At 51.2% G+C, this 12868-nt stretch overlaps 1 protein-coding gene across 2 annotated transcripts; it reads left to right on the top strand.

The window, feature by feature from the left end:
* The first annotated feature begins 611 nt into the window (after positions 1-611).
* Positions 612-12446, top strand: ARL8A (ARF like GTPase 8A). Of its 2 annotated transcripts, XM_074222372.1 has the most exons (7): positions 616-779; positions 7021-7101; positions 7642-7715; positions 8075-8168; positions 8465-8532; positions 9408-9478; positions 9885-12446. In XM_074222372.1, exons 1-7 carry the CDS (start codon positions 657-659, stop codon positions 9932-9934), a joined length of 561 nt encoding a protein of 186 aa, XP_074078473.1. In that variant the 5' UTR covers positions 616-656; the 3' UTR covers positions 9935-12446. The 2 variants fall into 2 exon arrangements, with proteins under 2 accessions (XP_074078474.1, XP_074078473.1); XM_074222373.1 differs by lacking the exons at positions 8465-8532; positions 9885-12446 and having other exon boundaries at positions 612-779; positions 9408-9473.
* The last annotated feature ends 422 nt before the right edge of the window (positions 12447-12868 follow it).

Genomic DNA, 12868 nt, shown 5'->3' with positions numbered 1-12868 from the left:
CAGGAAAGGAGGGAGGAGGGAGAAAAGAGCGTCGGGGAGGAGGACAGGAAAGGGGGAAGAGGGGATGGGAGGGAGGATGGGAGGAGCAGGGGAGGAAGAGAGCAAAGGGAGGAGGGATGATGGGGAAGGAGCGCAGAGCAACCAGGGCAGAAAAGGGGAGGAGGGCGGGGGAGGGGAGCGGGCGGGGCGGGGCGGGGCGGGCCCAGCGCGGCGGCGGGGCGGGCCCCGGAGCCACACCCAGCGGCGGGCGGGGCGCGGCGGGCGGAGCGGGCGGGGCGGCCGGACGCGGCGGCTCCTCTGCCTCTGCTGCTGCGGCCGCGGCTGCTCGGGCGGGCGTGCGGGCGGCTCCCGGGCCGCGGGCGGGCGGGCAGGGGCGGCGGGGCGGGCGGGCGCCGCAGGCCGGCCGGGCTCCGGGCCGCCGCCTCCTCCGCGGACTGCCGGGCGGGCGGCCTGCCGGGCGGGCCGGAGCGGGGGCTGCAGCCGAGCCGCCGGGGGGCCGCGGCGGGCGGCCCGGCGCGGGGCTGGGGCCCGGCGCGGGGCCGGGGCCCGGAGCGGGGCCGGGGCCCGGAGCGGGGCCGGGGCCCGGAGCGGGGCTGGGGCCCGGCGCGGAGCGCGGCGCAGGGGCGGGCGTGCGGGCGGGGCCCGCGGCCGCCACCATGATCGCTTTGTTCAACAAGCTGCTGGACTGGTTCAAGGCGCTGTTCTGGAAGGAGGAGATGGAGCTGACGCTGGTGGGGCTGCAGTACTCGGGCAAGACCACCTTCGTCAACGTGATCGCGGTACGGGGCTGCGGGGAGGGGGCATGACGCGGCGAAAGCGGCCCGGGGGGGGGGGTCCGGCGGAGCCCCGCGGGGGCCCCTCCCAGCCGGAAGAGGAAGGGCGGCCCGAGGGGGAGGGGGCCGCCCGGGCGGGGGGCAGAGCCGGGCAGCAGTGGGCGCCCCGGGCGGGGGGCAGAGCCGGGCAGCAGTGGGCGCCCCGGGCGGGGGGCAGAGCCGGGCAGCAGTGGGCGCCCCGGGCGGGGGGCAGAGCCGGGCAGCAGTGGGCGCCCCGGGTGGGGGGCAGAGCCGGGCAGCAGTGGGCGCTCCGGGCGGGGGGCAGAGCCGGGCGCTACCCAGCATCCCTTGTGCGGCCCCCGAGGGAGCGGCCCGGGCCATGTTCCTGGAAAGGGAGGGATCTGCAGATCTAGAGGTGCCCCGTCCCGGTGGGCATCGCCGCCCCCACCTCTGGAGCACCGGCCCGGGATGGGACAGGAGCCGCCCACGGCCCCCCCACCGTGGCCCCGATAAGCGGCTGCTACAGGGCCTCCTCCGGCCGGTGCCACACCCAGTGATGGAGGGCCGCTATCCGGGATCCAGCCCAGATGCTCCTGGGGACCCCCAAGGCGCCGGGCTGCCGCCTGCCCAGTCCTCTTGTACTCATTTCAAGCAGTGCAGAACCCAGGAGGAAAGGGCAGATTAAGGGGCCATCTTTGAAGGGAAGTCCTAAAAAGCATCCGGTGACCTCCTAACTTTCCCCGTTTGTCTCCAAGACATTTCTGTCTACTGTCTGTGCCCCAGAGGGCTGGGAGGAGAACTTGAATTGGGGATGACCTGGGAGTGAGGGAGTGGCCTTCAGAGGAAGGCCAACCGCACAGAGACGGGTACAGCTGAAGTTGTTGTCCCTGCCTCTATTTACAGCAGCAAAATGAGGAGTTGAAGAGTCAGAAGCTGAGTCAGGAGCTTAGGGGATGACAATGAGCAATTATCAAGTAACTAAGACAAAGAGGTTTAAGAGACTTGCCTAGCTAGGGTCCCAGAGCTTGGAAGCATCTGATGATAGATTTGAACACAGGTCTTCTTGACTGGAGGCCCAGTGCTACCAGCTGCCTTATGGCTTAGCTCCCATCCCTATTAATGGAGCAGGAGGAGGGAGTGTTTTCTGCCAATTCTCCCAGAATTCCCCTTTCCCCCAATATCCTTATTCTGCTGCATTCTTGTTCACTTTCCTTGGAAGATGGGAGGGGGCCTTTTCCTTTCAGGGTTTATCTCCTCACTTCTTAGGAGACAGGAGCACTTCCTGTTTTTATATCGACAGAACTGAAACTCAGACTCCCCCAGAATGGTAGAAGCAGGAGGTCCCTTCTTGATCACATAGTCCAGCCCCTTCACATTAGGACTGTGCAACTAAAACCCCTCAGACGGAAGTTCCTTGAGCATCATCACAGTGTCACAGGGTTCACAGTTGGGGCTTTCTCTTAGTTCTTTGTAAAGTTTTTTGTAAAACCTCCTAAAGGTCAATGACTTTTTTTGGGTTCCTTTAGCCTGAATTAACTGTGGTGGTCATATTTACACAGCATGGTAACCTCTGCAAAGCCTTTGTGCATTCCATCTCACATAGTCTTGTTTTTGTGTTGTTGTTTTGCAGTGAGGGGTTAGGTGATTTGCCCAAGGTCACACAGCTAAGTAAGTGTTAATTGTCTGGGTCTAGATTTGAACTCTGGTCCTCCTGGCTCCAGGCTAATGCTCTATCCACTGTGCCACCTACTTGCCCCTGTCTCATGCAGCCTTTTGGTACTCTATGTAGTCTTAACCACTCTATGAAGAAGGTACTATTTTTATATTTATAGAATGAGGAAACTGGGGTCAAGTGACTTGCTTAGGGTCACACAAGATTTGAACTTTGGTCTTCTTAACTTGTATAAGACCTAGCAGTCCCTAGGTTAGAATTTGGTGCAAAGGCTCTTTTACTCACTTTGTGACCTCAGGAAAATCACTTCCCCTTTTCTGATCTTGAGTTTCCTTATCCAAAAAATAAGGAAGTTGCTGTATTAGGGGACCTCTGATGGCCCAGACCCAAGGTTATGGGCCTAGGATTTCCTTTGTCTTGATCCCCATTGGGAAAGTTTCTGCCCTGGATCTTATTGGGCCTGGGTGTACTGAGTTAGAGGAGGCCATCAAAGGCAAACTTGACCTCTGCACTTGAGATTGTGTCCTGGCTCAGAGGGACCTTGGACAAAGCTCTGGGTTGGACTCAGCAACCTCCAAGCTTTCATCCTGCTCCCCAGCTACCTTGGCCATCCATTCTCACTGTAGGATGTATTGAGATCCCCTACTTTAGCCTTAACATGGCCCAAGGGACTTGGAAAGTGTTGGGGGAAGAGCCAGACCCCTGTCAGGGAAGGAAAATGGCCACGTTCAAACCCTCTGGGAGTGTGCCTTCCTCCCAGCTTCAGCTCAGTCTCTCCTTTAAAGGGCCCCCTCCCCGCCAGCCATCCAGGGAGCCTTCTTTTTGTTGTTGTTAGCTTATTTTTTGTACGGTCTGGCTTGGATGCCCCATCCTTTGGCTTGTCAGGTTTTACAAAGAGAGCTGTGTAGGAGTTTAAAAGAAGGAAGGTAAACTGAACAGATCACTGAGAGCCTTGAGAGTGTAGTGGAAAGCCCGGGCCTCTGATACTTTGTAACTTTAGCGGAGTCATTTCATTTTGCTCAGCTTCTTCCTCTGTAAAATGGGTAGAGTAATAATTAGTGGGGGCAGCTAGGTGGCACAGCTGGACCTGGAGTCAGGAAGACTCATCTTCCTGAGTTCAAATCCAGTCTCAGACACGTATTAGCTGTGTGACCCTGTGCAAGTCACTTAATCCTGGTGACCTCAGTTTTCTTATCTATAAAATGATCTGGAGAAGGAAAGGGCAAACTACCCCAGTATCTTTGCCAAGAAAATCCCAAATGAGGTCAAGAAGAGTTAGACACAATTGAACAACAACCAACTGTAGTGACCCACCTCCAAGAATTTTGTAGACAAAGTGTCTCCTGAATCTGAAAGTGAGTTGTGGTGATGATGCCAGAATACCCAAAATTGAGGATTAGAAGCTAATGTTAGGGAGTGAAATGTGGTAGTTGGCAGGGGGGACCCACTGGTTTTGAAGTCCCTAGGGTTTGAATCCTGGGTTTTTATACACCATGTTTCCTGTGACCTTGGGAAGTCACTTAACATCTCTGGGTCTTAGTGGAGAAACATATAGTTAGAATATCCTAAAGTTAGAATATCCTGAGTTCAAATGCTGCCTCAGACTTTCCTAGCTGGGTATTCCTAAGGAAATGGCCTTCTGCCTCTGTTTCCTCTCCAGTAAAATAGAAAATTTCATGGTACTACTTCTGAGGATTGTTGTTAAGACCAAACGAGGCAATATTTGTAAAGCACTTAAACTCAGCAGCTTTCTCACTTTCTTCTTGGAGGGATTAGATTAGATCTCAGAGGTCCTTCCAGCTCTACATCTGGGATCATTTCATCATTGTAGTGCCCTGCCAAATTCACTTTGTAGGAAGGAGGAAGAGGTTATGTCATGTGCCTGGTGAATCTGGCTTCTGGGGCTTGGCCTGAACCCACTGAAGAGCAGTTGCTGCCATCTCTCCTGAAGCAAATTCAGATTATTAAGCTTCTGCCACTGTTGTGTTCTCTCTGGCCAACCTGCCTAGCCCCAGTAGGAGCTGTATGGTCTACATATAGAAGTATAGGGACAGATAAGACATACACACCAAGAGTCAGTGGAGCATTTCATCACACTCGAGTATTATAGGAGCCTCATGCAGATGGAAAAGGAAGAAGGATAGAAGAGAACAAATCACTTTAAAGACAGTGTGGTACAGTGGAAAGTGCCCTGAATCTGAAGTCTCAAAAGACCTGGATTTCTACTCTATCACTCCTACTTCAGTGTGATATTAGACAAGTGGACTGCTCTCAGAAGCTGAACTGTGTGATCTCTCAGGTCCCTTTCAGTTTATATCTATGATAATTTGAATGTGAATGGACACCTGGAGATGGAGAAGGTTCTGTGCTATTTACCATCCCAATACTTGACCTGCCTGCCTAGTGTCAGGCACAGTCATGTCCTGGGAAAAAAAAAAACCCAGGAGGGGATATTGCAGTGAGGGAGCCTGAACCTTTGGGTTCTCTGGATTTTGGGTGATTTGGAGGTCAGAAACCCACCCACCAGGTGACCATCCATTCTTGGCTTCAAGGCCTCAGTACCAATTAATTACACACAAGTGATAAGCAGTATTGTTGCCTAGGCTGCTGCTCCTAAAATCTAACTAGAGCTGGCCCTTGTGTGAACTGGGAAGTCCTTTTCTACTTCACTTGGTCCTATCTTTTTTTTTTTTTTGAGACCTGTGGCCTTCTTGTAGTCAGAGGATCACAAGTCTAGAGGGGAAGGGCCATCAAAGACCATCTAGACCAATCCCTTCAAGCAGCATAAGAGGATCCTGAGGCTCAGAAAAGTAAATTCATTTTCCACAGTCACCAGCTTCAAGGATTAGAGAATCAGATATAGGGGCAGAATAAACCTTAGAGAACTTTTAGCCCATTGCCTTCATTTTATAGATCGTTGTTGTCCAAAATTCGACCTGCCAGCCATGCAGTGTAATTTTTATGTGACTCTCTATGGAGTCACAATGCTTTAGTAAACGAAGCCAAACTACCACAGAGCTCTCACTAAAATGGGAAATCAAAATAGTCTCTTGTTTCGATAAAAACTTAAAAAAACAACAGGACAACCCTGTTATAAATGAAACAGACACAGAACAGGGTACTGACCAAGTCCTATAAATAGCAAAACTAAGATTTGAGCAAATGTCTCCAAACTCAGATGTTTTCCACTATGGGAGACTACTCCATCAGTCCTTGGATCTTTAGGGGTTGACAATCACCTGGGGCAGCTAAGTGGCTCAGCGGATAGATAAGTGACCTCAGACACTTACTGTTTGACCCCAGGCAAGTCACTTCACCCGGTTGGTCCCCATTTCCTCCTCTGTAAAATGAGCTGGAGAAGGAAATGTTAAACTAATTAGTATCTCTGCCAAGAAAATCCCAAATGGGGTCACAGTCAGAATCAAGTGAAAATGACTGAACAATATCAAACCAACGCGATCTTGGAGATATCCAGAGGTGGAGAAATAGAAATGATGAAACAGTTTACAAATAGGTGACAGAAGTGGAATCACAGCAAACTCAGGTATCCAAGTGAATGGAAATGACTCATCATAACACGGGTAAACCAAAATGTTAGATGTGGCAAAAATCAGAGAAAGATTTGGAAATCAGGGCTATATAAAAATAAAAGCTATCCACAAAAAAGAGGGGGGAAATTTATTTGTTTTTGGAGCATCCTATGATCTGAACGTGGCACAATTCCTCTCCCAGTGTTAGTTTGACTCAGGTTTGCATGAAAATTGGTCCATGTTCCTTGATGATGGAATGATGCAATCCAGACATATTTTAGGAACACAGGAAGAGCCCCCCTGGCACCCCCACATTCCCCATGGACCTTCTACACTACCTGTGGATAATCCAGAGTATGCTGAACTTTTCCCTAGAAAGGAATAGGCTGAGGCATAACTTGAATGGTATGTCTAAAGCTCTCAACCATGCTGATGCTAAGAAGTGACTAGACAGTCCCATTGAGGACTAAAGATGGAGAAGGGTTTCTATTTTTATTTTATGAAATAGAGACAGCATATCAGAGGACATAGATGGACTTTAACATTCAGATATTAATAGTCAAGTTTCTAACTTTTGAGTCTGTTTCCTTATTTGTAAAATGGGAATAATAACTGTATAAAAGTTGTTGTGAGGAAAGCACTTTACAAAGAAGTGCAACTAAAGAAGGATAAAGCAGAGAAAGAAAACTAGATGTAGTTTACTAATGAATATGGATGTAGAGATTTAAAATAAAAAAGAAATGGCATAATTAACTAAAACAGTTCATAAATGGTAATTACTAAAACTCTGGAAATTTCCTGACCATCCAGTGTGAAGAAACAGCAAGGTTGTTGCCTGATGGAAGTTGTGTTCTTTCTTTCCTTGAAGAGGTTTAAATGTGGACCAGGCCCCTGGGTTGTTTTAGGCACAACTCCATTCCAAGGACAAAGGACAAATGAGAACATGTGGGCTTGCCTTCAACCAGGAGAAGCCTAGCATTCATCATCCTGACTTTCTTTGCACTGTGTTCATGGGGGATCCCTCTAATTCTGGCTCTTCTTCCAGTCAGGACAGTTCAATGAAGACATGATCCCAACTGTGGGCTTCAACATGCGCAAAATCACCAAAGGGAACGTGACTATCAAGGTGAGGGGGGAGAAGGCCAGAACCTGACTCAGGAAGGGGACCGCAGCAGGAGAATCCTCCATTCCTTTCGGGTCCTGTCAGGAACCCTACAGCCTGAGGGCATACAAAGAAGGGGGAGAATGAGTGCCCCTTAGTGCAGGAAGGTTATGAAGCTGAGTTACCATCTGGCTCCTGCCCTGGTGGAGCCTGGAGGCTAGTGAGAAGATAGTGATGAGGGAATCTGCTTCCATCCACTTTCAGAGCATGGCATCTCTTCCATTAGAATGGAATGAGCACCTTGAGAACAGGACAGCCTTTGTCTGTGTCCCCAGCACACACCCTAAATGTGCAATAAATGCTCTTGGATTCATTTAGGATGCTAAATATCACTATAGAGAAATACCTTAGAGGGTATGGAGGCTGGAGGGAAGACGTGGAAGAGAGGCCTTGGGGGTGAGAGTGTTTGTAGGGACAGCACCATGGACCAACAGGGCTGGGGTGTGGGCAGGCAGGCAGACTTCCTGGCCCTGAGCCCTTCTGCTCTTTTCCCCTCATCCCCAGCTCTGGGACATTGGAGGTCAGCCCCGTTTCCGTAGTATGTGGGAGCGATACTGCCGTGGAGTGAGCGCCATTGTGTAAGTATCAGGGTCCAAGAGCTTCACTGGCCCTTCACAGGAACCTCTTCATACTTCAGACAAGGGCAGGACAAGGGTAAATTTCTTGCTCCTTTATGGGGGGCCAAGTCAGATGCAGTGTTCAAGCTATGGCTAAGCCCAGGGAGCCACCCCCCCCCCTCCCTCTGCCCCCCTTGGACCTGAGTTTATGATACCTTGACCAGAGTTCCCTCTTCATCATAAGAGGGTTGTAGGACTCCAAGGGTCCTCACAGCTTTTAGACTCCCTTGATCTCAGGTCCTGCCTTTTTTTGATCTTTAGCCTATACATGTTTCAGCCTATACATGGTTTTAAATCACCATTTCCCTTCATCTGCACAGGTACATGGTAGATGCTGCTGACCAGGAGAAGATTGAGGCCTCCAAAAATGAACTACACAATCTATTGGACAAGCCTCAGCTGCAGGGAATCCCGGTCAGTGAACCAAGGCTGGAGACAGAAGATGGGGAGGCTGGAGCAGGGAAAGGGGAGAGTGGGGAGAGAACAGTAGACAACAACAAGGCTAGGTAGGGGGATGGAAGGAGGGGTGGGGCCAGGACCACTGAGCTGGAATTAGAGGGAGGGGCTCGAGTCTGGATCTTATGGGAAGAAGGAGGCAAAGGCTCTTCCTGTCGAAGCCTCTTCACTCTGGGGTCAGCCAGGTTCCTTCCCCTTGGGAGATAGATGCTAACCCAGACCCCCACTCCCTTTCCCTGGTTTCTCCACCCTAGGTCCTAGTCCTGGGAAACAAGCGAGACCTCCCTGGCGCTCTGGATGAGAAGGAGCTAATTGAAAAAATGTGAGTGTGGCTCATCCTCTTTTATAGCTGAGGGTCTCTTATTGGAGCAGGAAAGGATCAGAGAGCCCAGCCAGGACTGAGGAGGACCCCAGCTGAGCGAGACCCAGGAGGCTGAGACTGGTCCTGGGGGGGGTCAGGAAGATGTGTCCCTCTCCTCACCCCCAGCTCTTTTGTTTTCTTTCCTCAACTTTTTTTTAAAGCTTTTTGCTAGGCAATGGGGTTAAGTGGCTTGCCCAAGGCCACACAGCTAGATAATTATTAAGTGTCTGAAACTGAATTTGAACCCAAGTCCTCGTGACTCCAGGGCCAGTGTTTATCCACTGTACCACCTAGCTGCTCCTCCTCAACTTTCTTAAGCACTGGCTTCACAGCTTCATATTGATGGAAGAAGACCATTAAATTAAAGTCCATAATATCTGGGGGCTTCTGTTATTTCAGATGTAAAAATTCAGATGTTAAAAAAAATCCTTGTTTCTCCAGGAAAAACCCCAATGCTTAATTTCTGAAATTCATTGAAGTAGCTCATTGGCAGAGCTTTTGAAGATCATTGAGACCCAGGAAGGGCAAATTGTCACCCCAACAGTGAGAGATAGTGGCCTTTGCTTTTCCCAGCACTCCTCTCTGATGCCTCTTTCTATCTCCTCCTAGCTCTTCATCCAAAATGCCCCCTGTATTTTCTCAGGAAACCGGCTTCCTGGGCATCACTTTCTGTTCCAGTGCCCTGATTCTGCCACAGGGTGGCAGCCGATGCTGCTTTTTTGAAAGACCTCACTATTGCCCAGAGTCCATGTTCCCCTAACCTTGACCCCATCCCTTCTCCTTCTGTCGGGATGGACCCTCTAGTCTGAAAAAAGCCTGTTATTTCCCACCCCTAGGAATTTGTCCGCTATCCAGGACCGAGAGATCTGCTGCTATTCTATCTCCTGCAAAGAAAAGGATAACATCGGTGTGTAGATTTGAGGCTGGGGCTAGTATGAGGTGGGGGTGGGGTGGGGGGTGGGAATCCAGAAGATTACTATTCATGAGAACCAAACAGGAAAGGAAACCACTTTGGGGAGGGGGCCTGAACCACAAGAACCTGCCTGCCTCCAGCCCCACATTGAGCACCTCTAATTTTTTTACTCCCATCAGACTTTCACTTCCCCCTTTCTCTTCTAAAAAGTCTATGGCATTCTCCTTTCTGGGCATGGCAGATACTTTTCATTACCAGGAGGTCAGAGGGTGACCTCCATTCACTGTCTGACAGCTCTATTTTAGGAATCATCCCTCACCTTCCCTTGAGTTGGGTCCTGTCTCCCCCAAACCCCCTCCAGTCTTTTGCTCTTACCTGATGAGTCTTCTTCCTCCCACAGACATCACCCTACAGTGGCTTATCCAACATTCAAAGTCACGGAGAAGCTGAGACAGCGGTCCATCCCTTTCCCCTGGACCAGGGACCGCCATCATCCAAACCTGAAGCCGCATTCCTCACTGGTCCCTACTGTCCCCCTTCCTCCTGCCCCCTCAGTGTGTTGGGGGGGGGGACTCTCTAGGGACCCAGAGTCCTGTTCTGCTGAGGTCTGAACTCCTGTTTTTATTGTAAAGAATACTGGTCCCACCTGGACCCGCTAACTTCTTTCCCTCTCCTCTGACCTTTGTTCCCTTTCTACCTAATCCCCACGTCCATCTTCCTGACCTTGCACCACCACTCCATCCCCACTCTGCCCATCCCAACACTGTTCAGTTACTGTCCTGTGTGTACAGTATATATATGTATATATATTTTAATTTTTTAATTTAAGCAACGACTAAAATCAACCATATGACTATGCCAGGGCCAGTAGGGGGTTAGGAGAGGGCAAAAATCTTTTGGGAGGAAGAAAAACTCTAGGAGAGGGGGAGCATAAGGCTTGGAAAATAGGGAAGAGGCTGATGTCCTGGGGCTGGACCCTGGCCCTGGCACTGGTAGCCATCCTGTGCCCCTCTGCTGCCAACCTTGTAGGATCCCCCTGACTTCTCCCCTCTGGGTAGGGAGGGGATAACAGGCACAAACCAGTTGCCAAAGATCATCAATCCGGCAGAGGGGACAAGATGCCAGCATCCTCCTTTAAGCTTCCTCCCCAGCCCCTCTCCTGCCTGACCCGGGTCTTTACTCCAGAAGGGACAGCTTGGCCAGCCCCCACGGCCTGTGCCCTGACTCCTACCTGGGCTCCCCAGCTCTCGCCCGCCTCCCTTTCTGTTCTTATTTTGCAGACTTGCACAAGGAGAGAGCTCAGCATGGGGGATTTTGGTTCTTTGGGGTTTGTTTTGTTTTTATTTAATGAATTGTAAAGTGGCATTTATCTTCCCTTTTTTTACAACACTTTCAGGCTCATATTGGATTCCTTCTGTTGGAAAATGACTCTTGTAACTGTACAATTTTTTTTTGGCCTCCTAATAATAACAAGAATAAATTAACAATTTTGTGTTGGGGCGGTTTTTACTGCCGGTTATTTTTCTAGTTATGCTGTGTAGTCAGGCAGACCCACACAGGTCAATTGGAACACAATAGACATGCCTAGACCCAGGCAACAACCAGCCCCCAACATCCTCTTGGTGCTCGGGAGCACCTAGGATTCTCCTTCTGACCAGGTCTGAGGGGGAAGAGCAGTGTGTGGGATCAAGGTCCTCAGCCTCGCAGGCCCTGCTGGCTCTGGTTCGATGACCTGGCTGGCAATGCTTTTGTGACAGTGAGATGTGAACTGCTTGGGTGGCTGCCTAGAAGATGGGGCTGTTTGGAGAAGAGGAGCTCATGGTTGCAAGCTTCATCTTGTCAGAGCAATGCTTACCTGCCCTCCCCTGCTCCAGGGCCAAACCCCACCTCCTCAACCAAGGGAGGCTCTTGAGCTGCCTTAGGACCATGGACTGGAAATGATAGCCCCTCCTCCCCCCAGACCTCAGAGTCAACTCCCCTCCGAACAGCAACCCTGTTAGGTCTCCCAAGGGGTTCCCTGTCATCCTTTGCCCTCCTCTGGGGCCAGCTTTATGCCTATTTAGCCTTTCTGGGCAAAGCTTGGCCAACCCCCTCTCCCTACGCTGATACACACACACACACCCTTTTATGCTCACCCTTCCTTTGGTGGTTATTTATAAAAATGAGGCCATCATGACCTATTTTTACCTAGTTAGCCCCCATGACCTTCTTTTTCCCTGTGCACCTTAGAAAAACAGATGGGGGGAGGGGTAGTTGCAAGAGCCCAGTTTTCTTTGGGAGATAGGTAGAATACCTCTCTCCAGGCCTGTTGCAACCATACCTGCCTGAGAAATGAGTTAGAGGCAGCAAATGGTGCACTGGAGAGTGCTGGGCCTGAACTGGGAAGAACTTGTGTTTTAAAAGTCTCCCATGCCAGCAGTGTGACCCTGGACAAGTCGCTTGACCTCTGCCTCAATTTCCCCAGCTGTAAAATGACGATAACAATAGCCTCTGTCAGGGTACTTGTGGGGATCAAAGGAGGGCTCCCTTAACAGAGAGCCTGCCACACTTCAGCTTCTAGGGCATCCTCTCCCCTTGCACCCACACACAGACCTGGTATTCCTAGTCTAGTCTCACCTCCCTACTCAACACAAGCCTTGGAGCTGCAAGGGATGTTATCCCTATTTTACAGACTAGGAAACTGAGGTCCAGAAAGTTCCAACGTCTTGTCCAAATTAGAAAGTAAGAATGTAGAGGAAAATAAAGGAGGAGGAACCAGGAGCCCCAAGCAGTTCAATGTGAACTAGAAAACTGTCCTAGAACAGACCGGCCAGTGTGCCCAGCTGTGTATGCAAATAGCATGCAAATCTGCCTGTGGGCTTTCAGAATTATGTCAAGCCCGGGGACAGGATGGGGAAAACCCTGGTGGAGCTGAAGCCTCCAAAGCTGCCCCCGAGCAAATGAGGGAGCCAGGAGAGGGGTGGGCCAGCCCAGGGCTTCCCCCCTCTGCCTGGCACGGGCAGCCACTCAAACCCACTGCCCAGAGCAGGCTGGGAGGGCAGGACCTTGCCAGCCCCGTCCTTCCCAGCCCTGTTCCCAAGTGTTCCCGCCTCGTGTCTCCCCCCCAGCTCTTACAACTGCTGGGACCTACCCCTCCTCCTCTCCCCACCACCAAACCCTGGACCTCGCAGCAAACCGGATCCCAAAGCAACAAGCTCCACATTGTTTGCCCAGCTGGCCTGGGCCAAGAAGGACAGCAGCTTCTTTCCCAAGCTCCTGGCTGGCTAATTCTGCAAGCTGCTCACGTAGGCAGAGCTGGGGGGCAGAGAAGGCAGCACCTCTCACCCCCTTCTGCTCTGAGTTGGCCAGCAAGTAGGGCACCTAGACCAAAGGGCACTGTTCTTT

The sequence above is a fragment of the Macrotis lagotis genome, chromosome 2, assembly GCF_037893015.1.
Source record: "Macrotis lagotis isolate mMagLag1 chromosome 2, bilby.v1.9.chrom.fasta, whole genome shotgun sequence".
Taxonomy (NCBI): domain Eukaryota; kingdom Metazoa; phylum Chordata; class Mammalia; order Peramelemorphia; family Peramelidae; genus Macrotis; species Macrotis lagotis.
Note: the sequence above shows the minus strand (reverse complement) of the source record. Positions and strands in the feature narration are given on the sequence as shown.

Coding starts and splice junctions, on each gene's coding strand:
- ARL8A (XM_074222372.1), top strand. CDS start 657: ATGATCGCTTTGTTCAACAAGCTGCTGGACTGGTTCAAGGCGCTGTTC. Junction 780..7,020: donor CCTTCGTCAACGTGATCGCG/GTACGGGGCTGC, acceptor CTCTTCTTCCAG/TCAGGACAGTTCAATGAAGA. Junction 9,479..9,884: donor CAAAGAAAAGGATAACATCG/GTGTGTAGATTT, acceptor TTCCTCCCACAG/ACATCACCCTACAGTGGCTT.